General features: G+C 35.5%; 1 protein-coding gene across 8 annotated transcripts in view; it reads right to left on the bottom strand.

Moving 5' to 3' along the window:
* Positions 1 to 12,305, bottom strand: part of LOC114409230 (BEACH domain-containing protein B-like) — a 63,076-nt gene extending 50,771 nt beyond the window's left edge. For 3 of the 8 annotated variants that reach the window (XM_028372606.1, XM_028372607.1, XM_028372611.1), the window contains exons 1-8: positions 12,033 to 12,303; positions 11,775 to 11,846; positions 11,473 to 11,678; positions 9,027 to 9,090; positions 8,533 to 8,752; positions 7,977 to 8,153; positions 7,121 to 7,441; positions 92 to 314 (exon numbers count right to left, since the gene is read on the bottom strand). In XM_028372606.1, the coding sequence (XP_028228407.1) occupies positions 92 to 314; positions 7,121 to 7,441; positions 7,977 to 8,153; positions 8,533 to 8,752; positions 9,027 to 9,090; positions 11,473 to 11,591 (1,124 nt within the window). In that variant the 5' untranslated portion in view covers positions 11,592 to 11,678; positions 11,775 to 11,846; positions 12,033 to 12,303. Of the gene's footprint in view, positions 1 to 91; positions 315 to 7,115; positions 7,442 to 7,976; positions 8,154 to 8,532; positions 8,753 to 9,026; positions 9,091 to 11,472; positions 11,679 to 11,774; positions 11,847 to 12,032 lie in introns of those variants that run through there. The other 5 variants (XM_028372612.1, XM_028372609.1, XM_028372608.1 and 2 more) reach the window with 5 other exon arrangements.
* Positions 12,306 to 13,572: the final 1,267 nt, after the last annotated feature.

Below are 13,572 nucleotides of genomic sequence, written 5' to 3'. Positions count from 1 at the left end.
ATATTGCAGATACAACAAGCTTAAAAGAACCATCATATCCTGCCCCTTGATCAAATATAGAATAATTGGCTTGAGATACACCAAACAATACCTGAATCCATCAGCCAAAACAAAATTGCTGTAATTTTTCGCATAATTTGAGGGAAATCCAAAACCATCCAGCAGCACTTCCAGCCCTCCAATACTTTTAAAATGATTCTGACCCCGAGAATTTGCAGATAAGGCCAAAGAAAGGATTTTCAAGCACAAATAGTGAAGTGAATCATCCATCAACAGTTCTTTCAAGCTAAATCTTCTAATGACACGCAAGAGCTCTGTGAAAAATTTAAATTTGGTGAGTAGAAAATGGATGATAATTGAACAAAAGATATAAAATAAGTTTAAAAATCTAAGCAGCATGGATTATAAACATTATGTGAAATTCAATAAACACGGGATGGCCAAAGAAAGGAGTGGTAGTTGAGCTATTTAACAAAAGGATTGTTGTGATGCAAAATTAGGGCTAAGGAGAATGTGAAGCCAACCTCTCAACTTAAGGAGACCAAGATAATTTTCATTAATTTTTAATATGAAAGAAGAAATTTATTTAGACAAAGAAAATGAATTCTAAACAGAAAGGATGACAAGGAATCTTCCTAAATGAAAAACAAAATAGAAAACAAGCAAGAAAAATAAGAAAAATCGATGAAAAAGTGCTTCCTAATCCCTTAACATATCTGCTACTGAAACCCCATTAAATGGCATGTGTTTTACACCAATCTAAGTGATGTGCCAAAGAAGCCTCCTTAAATATCCCTCAACATGAAAAATAATAATCAAGAATTTGTCCAGAGACATGAGACACAGCCAATATTTGCCAAAATAATAAATAATGGGTGATATACAGAGACCACAGCAACCAAAACAATGAAGAACAGGTGAAGAACAGATTCTGAGCAAGCATCAGAGGGAAAACTTAAATAAGTAAAAGAAGTAAAATAAAAGTGATAGTCATAATTATAAGCAGCAGCAGTAATGTAGAAATCTGCAAAGTGAACACATTCAACCAATATATAATTTCTCTAGGTCAACCACTACCATAATTTAGAAAACATAACTTCATGTCAACAGGGGTTGTTTCTTTTTGGCTTCAGCTAATGTTATCTTGTAATTTCCAGATGGGTTAGGCAATTTTGCCTTGTACTCTGTATCCTGTATGCAGTACACCTAGTACTACATTATATATAAAATTCTACATCGATTTTTGCTGTGCAAAAAAAAAAAAACTTCATGTCAACAGGCATTGATTGATTATTGTGAGGACCAATCATCCTAAAAAATTAATCTAGAGTAAAAATAATGACAGCAAAAACCAGACCTTACCTTGTGCTGAAACTTATTTTACTAAGAAGAATAGGCAAGTTGGGGACCAAACTCTACACCACTTTATTAGAATATTAGAGCATGTGTTGTATAACTGTATATACAGTTTTGTAATTTTGTGTACTTGTAAGGGTTGCTAGCCTTTGTGAACAGCACTTCTCTAGCATTAGATATTTGATAACAGATTAGTTAGTTCAGTTAGTCTGTTAGTTTAATGAAAAAGAAATAAAGGTTGATGTGTGGGAATGCGGGAGCGACAAGAGCCCCAGACCAAACGGCCTTAATTTCAAATTTATTAAGGAGTTTTGGGAAGTTATCAAGGCTGATGTGCTTCGTTTCATGGATGAATTTTTTGCACATGGAACGTTCCCGAAGGGGTGCAATGCCTCATTCCTTGCTCTCATTCCTAAGGTAAACGATCCGCAGAACCTAAATGAATATAGGCCTATTTCTTTAATAGGTAGCATATATAAAATTGTAGCCAAGGTACTAGCGAGGAGGATGAAGGAGGTGCTGCCAATATTAATAGATGAGAGACAAACAGCATTCATCAAGGGCAGACATTTGTTACACAGCACCCTAATTGCAAAGAGAAGTAATTCATGAAGCAAAGAGAAGTAACAAGCCGTGCTTGGTGTTTAAAGTAGATTATGAAAAGGCTTATGATTCAATCTCCTGGAATTTCTTGTTGTACGTGTTAAGAAGGATGGGATTCTGCAATAGATGGCTATCATGGATTGAGGGCTGCCTAAAATCTGCCTCTATCTCCATATTGGTAAATGATAGCCCTTCATCTGAGTTCATTCCCCAAAGAGGTTTAAGACAAGTGGACCCACTAGCTCCCCTTTTATTAAATGTTGTTGTGGAGTGACTCAATGGACTGTTGAGAGAAGCAATGGAGAAAAACTTGTTCCAAGGTTTCCTAGTGGGAAGAAATGAGGTGGAATTTAGCATCCTATAGTACGCAGATGATACAATTTTCTTTGGGAAAGCATCCATGAAAAATGTCAAAGCAATCAAGGTGATCTTGAGAAGTTTTGAACTTGTCTCAGGCCTCAATTAATTTCTCAAAAAGTAGTTTTGGGGCAATTAGGATGTCAGAGAGATGGAAGGTGGATGCTGCTAGGTATTTAAATTGCAGTCTATCGGTCATACCTTTCCTTTACCTAGGTATTCCGACTGGGGCAAACCCAAGGCGTAGTTACGTATGGGATCCTATTGTCAAGAAATGTGAGAGAAAGTTGGCGAAATGGAAACAAAAGCTACTATCATTTGGGGGAAGGGTCACTCTCATAAAGTCTGTTCTAAATTCTATTCCTATCTATTTCTTCTTTTTTTTCAGGGTTCCCAATAAAGTTTTGGATAAGCTAGTGTCGATACAGAGGCAGTTTCTGTGGGGGGTGGTAAGGAGCAGAATTAGATAGCGTGAGTAAAGTGGGAGTTAATGTGTCTACCAAAGGAGAAAGGGGGAATGGGAATCAGGGATCTAAGGAAGTTTAATTATACACTTCTCGAAAAGTGGAGATGGAACTTATTTCATAACCAAGGAGACTTGTGGGCTAGGATACTGATTTCAAAATATGGTGGATGGCGGACTCTGGATGGGGAAAGAAGGGGCAGCAGTGAATCAGCATGGTGGAAGGACATCAATCTCATAGCACATTCCGGTGAAGATGGCCGCTGGTTAGATAAAGGGATAAAATGATCAGTGTGGTGTGGAGCAAAGGCCAAATTTTGGGAGGATGGAGTATCACTTAAGTTGAAGTACCCTACACTTTATTCTATGTCCTATCAGCAACATGTCATACAGCAGATGGGAGTTTTCACAGCTGCAGGATGGGAATGGGATTTTCAATGGAGACGACAAGTTTTGACGACGAGATAGATATGGCTGCAAAGTTCTTGGAAGAATTAGAAGGTATTAGCATTCACCTAGATCGAGAAGATAAGTGGATTTGGAAGGAAGACGCATCTGGTGTATACACAGTGGGGAACGCATATAAGATGCTTATGACAGACCACACTGATGAAAATCAGGATGGTGTTTTTACTGTGTTGTGGAAGGTAAAGGTCCCTAGTAAAGCTTCTTTCTTCGCAGGGAGACTAATCAGGGACAGACTGCCAACTAAAATAAATCTGCGCAAGAGAAATGTGGAAATAAAAGATCCCACCTGCCCATACTGCAAAAATAAAGAAGAGGATGCAGCACACCTTTTCTTTAGTTGCAGCAAAATTTTGCCGCTTTGGTGGGAATCAATATTGTAGATAAACACTTCAGGAGTATTTCCGCAAAACCCGAGACAGCACTTTCTCCAGCATGTGTTTGGAAGGGATACTGGGATCAGATTTCAGAAATGGAAGTGCTGGTGGATCTCCTTGACATGGAGCATCTGGCAGCATCAAAATAGGATCGTTTTTGCAGATGAAAGTTTTAATGCTAGTAAGCTGTTGGAGGATGCTATTTTCCTATGCTGGACTTGGTTAAAAAAATTGGATAAAGGTTTCGACATACATTTTCATCAATGGTCTAGTAATATGAGTGAGGCACTTTTGTGATTAGGATGGGATAACTCTATAACTGTGGGTAGCTTTGGGCCAAGTATACTGTCAGAATTATGGTTTCTTAATTCATGTTATATACCTTGTATTAGGGCACCATATTTCTGCTCAATTTGGCCCCCATGTGTAAATTTCACAGTACAACTTGTACTGCTTTATATATAATAAAATATTATTTTGGCTGATTAAAAAAAAAGTTTGTTAGTTAATTCAGTTAGTCTTTGCTGCTAGTTAATTCAGTTAGTCTTTGCTGCTAGTTAGATTTTGTTACTGCTAGTGTAAAGGTTCAGAGGTCTATATATACCTCTCATTGTAACCAACTCAGATTAACTTTTCAGTCTAGTAATAGTATAAGTCTTTTCTCTCAATTTTCTCATCTTCTCAAACACTTTCTCACCTTCTCAAACACTTTATCACTCAGTTTTATCAAATACACTTAAGCTACTAGGCTCTGTCAAAAAACTAGTTTTTTCATGATGAAAGTCCATAAATGATTCTTTATTTATGTCCCTACATATCCCCCCCAAACAAATATCCTTCTGTAATGAAAGGAGGATATAAACCTAGATTGGTCCCTAAATTAAGCTAAAATTTAGTTTAATTAAAAGAATGAAGAAAGAGCACCAAATACAATCTCAAGAACCAATTTAACCTAGAAGTCCAAGGTATTTAGAAGAACACCAATAAATGTTTTATCTTTTAGGAACGGTTGGATTGGTTTAAAAACATGGTATTGGACAGGACAAATTATATTTGTTCTACGTTTGTTTTGAAAAAGGTTCGTGGGTCAGCACAAATAAACAAACATGGACAGGACAAAAAGTTCAATTTTTGTTACTTAAAAAATCATAGGACAACTTTTTGTTCCTAGTACAAAGTATTAAAAAGACATACATACCCCCACCTCTCTCATATCTCTCACCCATGTATCCCTCCCCCAACCAATTATCCCTCCCCCTACTTTCGCTCTCTTCTCTCTTTTTAACAACTGTATCAAAAAAGAAACAGAAACGCTCAAGCTTTTGTTTTTGTGTTTCTCCGTGATTTGAAGAATCGGAATTTGGAAGAGCTGTGCCACTTTCCACCGTTGACATCTTTCTCTGCCAATGGCGTGAAACAATAATTGAAGCCCTACCAAATATTCAATTGAAGAAATAAATATTCAATTGCATGGAGTTTTTTCGTGCCAACTGCAGAAATTTAATCCGTGATTTTTTTTTTTGGAAGGCAAAATTAGTAATATTATTAATAAACTAAACAGTACCAGGGGTACTGAAGATAGCAATTACAAGCCACTAGGTGCCACCTTCCAAAAACAGAAATAACAAAACCCCAACAGAGCCCCACACAAAGGACACCAATACAGATATCATTTAACCAAAGGCCTCCACAAGATTGGTAGACCAGTGGTTATAAGATGTATTGAAACCTTTGTCTCCAACTTTTAGCCAAGACCAAACTAAAAATAATGCATCCTCCAAGACTTTCTGTGGCTCAAAAAGAGTGCCTTGAAACAGGAGAGAGTTCCTATGCTGCCATATTGTAATAGATAGAGCAATCCACCACATGCCCCGCCTACTGTGGTTACTCGAAGCAGCAAAACCATCACATGCCTCCGTGATTTGAAGGATTAAATATTCAATTGAATGGAGTTTTTTCAATTGCAAAAAAGTTGTACCAATTTCCTCAATTGAATTGAAGCCCTACTACTTACAATTAATTTTCTTAAATCTCAGCCCTGTTCACGCTTTAAAAAATCTTCAATTGAATTGAAGTCCTTCCTAATAGCTCACATAATTGCATAAGATGAGTGACTTGAATCATTGAATCCAAACACATAATATATATTATCTTTAAATATATAATAATGACAATAATAACAATAGTAATATGAATTATATTAAAATAATTAATATTAAAAAGGTTATGTCAGTAATTTTTAAGATTTTGTTTGTGCTATTCATTGGCTATCAAACAATTCACAGATGAAACAATTGTCCTGTAACTCAGTGTTTGTCTAGTGTTGTTCTTCTTGTACTGTACTCTAGAGCGTATCAAATGCACCCTTAATAATTAACTTATCTTCACATTCAAGTAGGAAACAAAGTTAAGTCCAAGTCGCTTCTTTCTTTTTTCTGAAAAAAAAAACAAAAAAAATAGGGGATAAAGGAGCCATTACATACTCTGGCCTTAATTTCCATCAGTGGGTTTGAGTATTATCACATAACCAACGAATCATCATTTCAGGTTACACAACTCTAGGTCCCGGTACAGTAGTTCCATTAAATTTTTTAAAAGGTCCCTAAAGTTCAGAAATTTTTTACGAAAACATTCAAATAGGACCCTATACACCCAAGAGATCATTTTATTCAGCATGTGTCGTATATTGTGGAAGGAATGGCTGCATCCAGATGGAAAGGATGGTGGATAGCACTGACTTGGACAATTTGGAAGCATAGAAATGACATAGTTTTTTCCAATAGTAGTTTCAACGCAAACAGAGTGATGGAGGATGCACTGTTTTTGGTTTGGACGTGGATGAAAAACTTTGAGAAGGATTTCACCACTCACTACAATCAGTGGTCTTCAAATCTGACTCAAGGTTTTTTATGTAGTAAGCGTTAGGAGTGGCAGGGCATTTACTAGTATTAGGACCTGTTTTGTACCCCATCATGGGGAGGTAGGATAAATGGGCTGATCACAGATATGTAACACTTATAATCTTCTTCATGTACCTTTTCAGTACCCCTGGTACTCACATAATATATATATAGATTATTTTGGCTGATCAAAAAAAAAAATAGGACCCTAAAAGTTTTTACTTAGGACCTAACTAATTATGAAATTTTATAGTTGATTCATGGAAACCTGTAACAGTAACACAGCTGCAGAATGGCAAACATATAATGAAGTCTAAATGGTCGTCAACCCAAATGACTACTTAAAATTTTTATAGGGGCCTAAATAAAAACTTTTTAAAACTATAGGAACCTAATTTTAAGTTAGTGAAACTATAGTAACCTAAGGATAAATTTTTTAGCCAGCATTTAATAATATATTTGCTGAATTAATTATACCCCATCATGTATCTGTATTTACCTAGAGAACATATTTTTGCCAAAATTAGAAAATCAGTAACTAAAAACAACAAATGACTAATAACCTCTAAATATACAATGATAACAGATGCGTACCTTACCTACTAACCAATTTAGGCCACCGGCTTCCATCACAGAAACAATTGCTTTCTGACGCCAATGTAACCTTGCTTCAGTAGACAAAACCTTTGAACTATTTGAAGAGATGATTGGAGCATCAGCATGTGAAATAAAGCCTACAAGACTGCAGAATAACTCATCCTTTTTGTCTATATTTGAACCTAAATCAATGAAAATATAAATTATTGATACAACATATGTAAGAATTTGTTGGAGCAGCTTGATTTTCTCAACAGCAGAGTCAGACAAACTTTCATCAGCAGAAAGGGCACCACTTATGGTTTTAAGTTCAACAACAGCCCCTGTGACAAATTGAACATAGAAAAAACAGTTCTGTTATTTTCCCATCATGAAGGACACGCACATTAGAGAACAACAAAAGGCAACTAATTAAAGCATCAAAGGTAAATTTCCAAAACATAAGCTTATAATTCATATGAAGAGTGGAAAATAAGATTTGGGAATTAAATCCTATCAAAATTCAGGAATTCGTTACATATTTTGTTCATAAATAAAATCTGGTTAGAACAAAATGCATAGCGGTATATCCTTTAAAGTGAGACTGAGAAACAAAAATAAAGAACAATGAGCATTTGTTAAGCTATAACAGTGAAACACATAGGTCTAAAGCCTTTAGCAACATGAGAGAATACTAAAGGATTATAAAGAAACTATATGCAGATCATAAAAGATAAAACATATTACAGTTTTCTGCAAATATCATCCATAGAAGCAATCAACATCAGGAACAAAAGAAGAAAATCATTAGTCAAATAGTTTTTTTTTTTTTTTGATAAGCAAAAGTATTATTTATTAGTCAAATAGTATTGATTATACCTTTCATTAAGGCTGTAAGTTTTTGAATTCCACCATAGTATCCAAAAACTCTGCAATTATATAATGAACGAGTGATAATTTTCAGTGCATCCAAAATAAAAAATCCTTCAGAAGTGATAAACAATTTTGCAGAAGCCCCAGATAAATCTGTTGAGGATTGCCCCATGTCGGTGTTCACTGAAAAGAAAGGAAAACACAAATTACTGCAAATTACATGTAACTGATGTAAGCAGTGACAATTTTGGTACAAATGACCAAAATTACCATTTCTAGATTTTTAGGTTAAACATCTTGTATTCTGAGAAAAAGTCTGACTCATTATAGAACATAACAAATGAAAATTTAGAAGTAAATGAACCAGTTGATACCAACAGAAGAATTTTGAATAAGTATATGGACTCCCTTCTTGCATCTGTTTCACATATAGATGGTCCCTACCTCCAATTTTAATTGCATTCATAAACTTATTTGGACTTCCTTGTAGTGGAAGTTACTTAACACTTAAGAGGAAAGAAGGTAACCATAATAATGATGATGGCAATGATTTGCAACTTACACTCAGTAACTAGTGAGCTTAACTGTGTGACCTCTTCAATTAAAACCCGAATGACTTCAACAGGATGTCCAGCTGAGCAGCCAACAACCACATCATCGGCAGATGATAAACTCTCAACAGAAGTAGACTCCAATAATATGCCTGAATTCACAGGTTCCCAATCCTTGTAGGCAATTACAAATTGCTTGATGAAAACATGAAGCAGCCTCATTTTCTCCACCTAAATCATCAAGGTCATTTTCTTATATTCAGCAAATTTACTAAATAGACAACTACTTTTGTGACGAAAAGATATTAAGCAATGCATTTAGCAACATTCTGAACAAATGCAGAAAAAAAAACTAAGAAAGCATGTTAATTAATAGCTATACGACACCAACAGACAACATATCTACATGACTTAAATGCATATATGAAATTATCAATAAATAGTTCATATGAAGCCATCAAGCTTCAGAAAATTAAATATTCAATAAGTATAAATCCAGTCGTACCTTATCATCAACTTTCTCATATCGCTCCCAAAGAGTATTTACAATTGCCTCATCACCAACATCACTGGAAAGAATTGAAAATTAAACAAAACTCAAGAAAAAGGGATAGTAAGTAACAACTACTAACACATGATTTTTGTGACTAGTTTTCTTGTTTTTTTTTTTTTTGCTCAGCAAAAATAGGATTGCTATTAATATGAGGAAGTACCAGTGGTACTATAATTACAGTAGGCTGTAGGGATCCATCTAGTTCCATTAATTACAGAAACAGAGAAGATACACCTATCAGAATTACATAGATTCATCATCTGATAGCCCCTACTAGTTACTAAACCCTTCCTTTAAATTAGTAGACCATTGATTAAAGTGTATTACAAAATCCTTCTCCATGGATTTGACCCACGTCCACATTAAGAGGACAGCATCATCCATCAATTTGCTTCCATCAAAACTTCTGTTTTGGAAAACTATTCTGTTTCTATGCTGCCATATTGTTCTTGTGAGAGCAATCCACCAGCATTTCCATCTTGTAGCCTTCTTTCCCTGATTTTTCCCAATTCCATGTTGCAAGAAGTGATCCCTTGGGTTTTGAGGTAGGGCTGTAGTTAGATTAACCCAAGACAATGACTCCCACCATAGAGGGAGGATGTTGGTACAGTTGAAGAATAGGTGAGTAGCCTCCTCCTCTTCAGATCTACAAAAAGGGCATAGTGTATCTGTTAACATGACTTGTCTCCTTCTTAGGTTTTACTTTGTTGGTAATCTATCCCTAATTAGCCTCCAGGCAAACACCGCAGACTTAGCTGGAATTTTGAGTTTCCATAGCTCCACAAAATCTGAAGTCTGATCTGCCCCAACTACTCCTCTCCTTATTAGGTCATACCCTGATTTTGTTGAGTAATGTCCACTTGAGTCGTGTTTCCATATCCACATGTCCTCCTTTTGAGGGTGTAGTTGCTGCTGCGATATCTCTCCAATAAAGGAATCCGCCATTGCCACTTCACTGTCAAAAAGGGGTCTCCTCCAATTAAAACTCCATTCCCATCCGCTACTCGAGTTACTCCTCAACTGCATGATGGTTTGGTTTTGCTGACACGAGATCTGGTACAGCCTTGGGTATTTCTCCATTAACAGTGCTTCAGATTCCAGCCATCGATCCTCCCAAAATCTAAATTTATCTCCCCTGCCCACTTGTTTTCTTGTAAAATCCCGCTTTTAATTCCTCACTCAATCCCTCTTTTAATTTGCTATTATTTGGTGCAGAAATCTAGAATAAAATGCACACATCTTTAAGGGTGTCACCTTGCCCAAAAAACTTGCTTTGGGATAGGTTTGTAGTGCCAGCTTCTCTGGTATTCTGAAAAGTTTGTTTCAAGAGACCAGCCAATGCTGATGACATGCAAAGGAATAGGACAGCCTCACAGCCTTCCTAGTTCCTTTGTAATTTGTGTCTTGTTTTGGTTTGTTTTGCCTTAAAATCTTCTAGCTCTTAATCACCTTATTGTCACCCAACCCCAATAGCACTTTCAGCCCTTAACTATACATTTTTATATACACCACCACCACCCATAAAAAATATCACATAAAACTTCAGACATTGTTTGGCAAGTCTACATAGTCATGTTCCCATTAAATAAACAAAAAAATAAGATAAATGTCATCATATCTTGCACTTAGGAAATATAAATTTGCATAAAAAGTAATTCACATGTCTTAACAGCTTACAGCATCTAACAACATTCTCTTCTATGACCACCAGCAACATGGATGTTACACCGATATAGTTCACCATAGATATCAAAAATGTTGAAGGCTTATATATATAAGCACTCTATTGACTTTCAAAGCTCTAACATGGAAGGCATTTCACAAATAATAGCATGAAAAATAAGGCATGTCTCATCGGGGTCTTCCCCAAACAGATCATATGCCATACAATGACAGAATGCAAGAAAGTCCAAAAAGGATGAGATAACCGAGAGTAGTATTGTTCCAAAAGACAATAATCACTACTCAGGGTTCCTTCTTCAGTACAAACTCAACAAGATTTAAACATTATATTTATCATTTATTCTCATAAAGCAATAACAAAATAATAATGTTAATAAAGCAATGTGTCCAAAACTTTTAGTAAAATATGATACGTTTTAGTAAAATATGATATTAATAGCCCCCAAGAATTTGTCTAACATAATTTATTCTTTATGCACCAGAACATTAAATGAATCATTAGATATGTGATAAAACTCCCTTTCCTAAAACTCTACTCAATTATAGAAGAAGGCTGGCAGTAGCAGCCTTGGCGACTTGCCAAACACTCTGAGGACACTTGATGATAACTTGTGCTTCTTCCATACATGTGAAATAACATACTTTGCACATGTGAAATATGGAGCTTTATTATTTGATTCCATAATAAAAACCGTTTGAAAAAAAAAATCATTACCTAAAGCGAATCCTGGGCCCAGGAGGAGAGAACTTTTGAGCTTGTAAACTATAAGATTCGCCAGTATGCCCAGCAGAAGTTCTTCTGATAAGGTCAGCAACACCCTTAACGATATTCATCCTTCCTCGCCAAAATCAGCTCAGCGTTGAGAGTTCACGGACCAATCAACAGTTCCACCCATCACACTCGTGAAACTAACTTTCTAGCTAAAAGAAACCAATCACCACTAGTAAGATTACACAATAAAGTTGAGTGTTGGACAATGATCACCGATGACAAAAAAAAGAGGTGAAACCACTTACTCATCAAAAAAGAACTTTAGAAAATAACCAAAAATTTCACACACTAACTTCAACCGTCCCTTTTTCAGCTCACTAATCAGACATAAAATTAAAGGATTAAATTAGCTCAGTCGAAGATCATTCCACTCGCTAATTAACACAGGATTATGAACATTACAAGAATCTAGAGAATTCAATGTAAAAGACACGCGCCATTATCGAAAACAGAAAATACTCAATTAAACATCGAAGATAAAAATCGAGACGGAGTATATATACCTGAATAGTATGAAGAATCAAGAGTTCTAGGGTTTCCGAATAGAGATCGGAAATAGCGATTGTGGGAGCTTCAATAATAAAGCACCCCCCCCCCCCCCCTTTTTTTCCCTGGTCGGAGCTACTTTAATGAAATTGTCACCGTTGAGAGAATATACGATATGCTAGATTGAGGAAAGCGTGAGAGAGAGGAGAGCACTATATTACTCGTTTAATTTCCACGTTGCCCTTCTTCTGGTTTTTTTTTTTTCTTTTCCATCTTCTTTTTATTTTCCATTGCTGTAAGAATGTATGGAAAAAAGAAATTATTAATTAATAATGAACAGACTCCAGGTTTTTTTTTTTTTACCATTATATTGTATAGTTTCCGTCAAGAGTGATCACAAATCATCTCTCTCGAGCACATAAGATGATGTTCTTCTTCCAAAGATGTCCCCAGCAAATTTTTATTGTGTCCAAAAATTTCACTTATGATACATGATTATTGGTTTAAGAAAATTTTAAATTTCACACAAAGAGAATAAAATATATATTCTATCACTACATATATTATTCTTCAAGTCTGAAGGTAATGGAATCTTACATATCTTAGGTAATTACATCAATCTTATGGGTTAGCAAATTGCAATTACGCAATTTTACTAAGTATTGAAATATGCATGGGTATTTGATTCACAAATTTTTTCTAGTTTTTCTGATAATCTGAAATTTAATATTTCGATCTAATTTGGGATGGTTTTTAGTTTTGAGTTTCAAAAATTTTTAAAATAACAATAAATTTTTAGTTTTAGTTTTTAAAATATGATTAGTTTCAAATAAATTCATTTTAAAAGTATCATGTCATATTAAAATTAGTTTAAGAGTGATTGTATGGTGGTGACGTCACCAATGATAGCGGCAACAAAGATACCAAGATAGTTGGAGTGGTGGAGGTGTCATTGTTGGTGGTGACGATGTCGATGATGATAGCAATAGAGGTGTTGGTGGTGACGAAGATGATAGTAGTGGTGACGATGGCAACAGAGGTGGTAACAATGACGATAATGGGGTGATACTGGTGTTGGTGATGGCAACAAGTGATGGTCATGGTGGTTGGGACAAGGTTGGTGGTGGTTGTAATAGCAGTGATGGAGGTGGTATTGTTCGTAATGGTGATGACAATGACAATAGTCATGATGATGGCATTAATGGTGTTGGCGGTGACAATAACGGTGTCAGTGGTGGTACCACCAATGCTGGTGATGATGGTGATATCAGTAGAACCAGTGGTGACAACAACGATGATGACAAAGGTGGTATGGTAGTGACAATGACAAAGGTGTCATTGGTGGCGGCAATGATAGTAATTATAACAATAATGGTAGTGGTGACAATAACGATACTGATGATCGCGGAAAAGTGAAAGTGTCAAGATCAAATAGAGGAAATGTGTATGTTTTAAAAAAAAAATTAAAAATCAAACTCACAAAACTTTTTTTCTTGGTTTTGAAAATGGATGTAAGAATGTTTCAAAAATGATATAAAAATCATTTTAACTTTATTT

The sequence above is a fragment of the Glycine soja genome, chromosome 4 (assembly GCF_004193775.1).
Source record: "Glycine soja cultivar W05 chromosome 4, ASM419377v2, whole genome shotgun sequence".
NCBI classification, from domain to species: Eukaryota; Viridiplantae; Streptophyta; class Magnoliopsida; order Fabales; family Fabaceae; genus Glycine; species Glycine soja.
The sequence above is the reverse complement of the archived record's forward strand: the minus strand, read 5'-3'. Positions and strand labels throughout refer to the sequence as shown.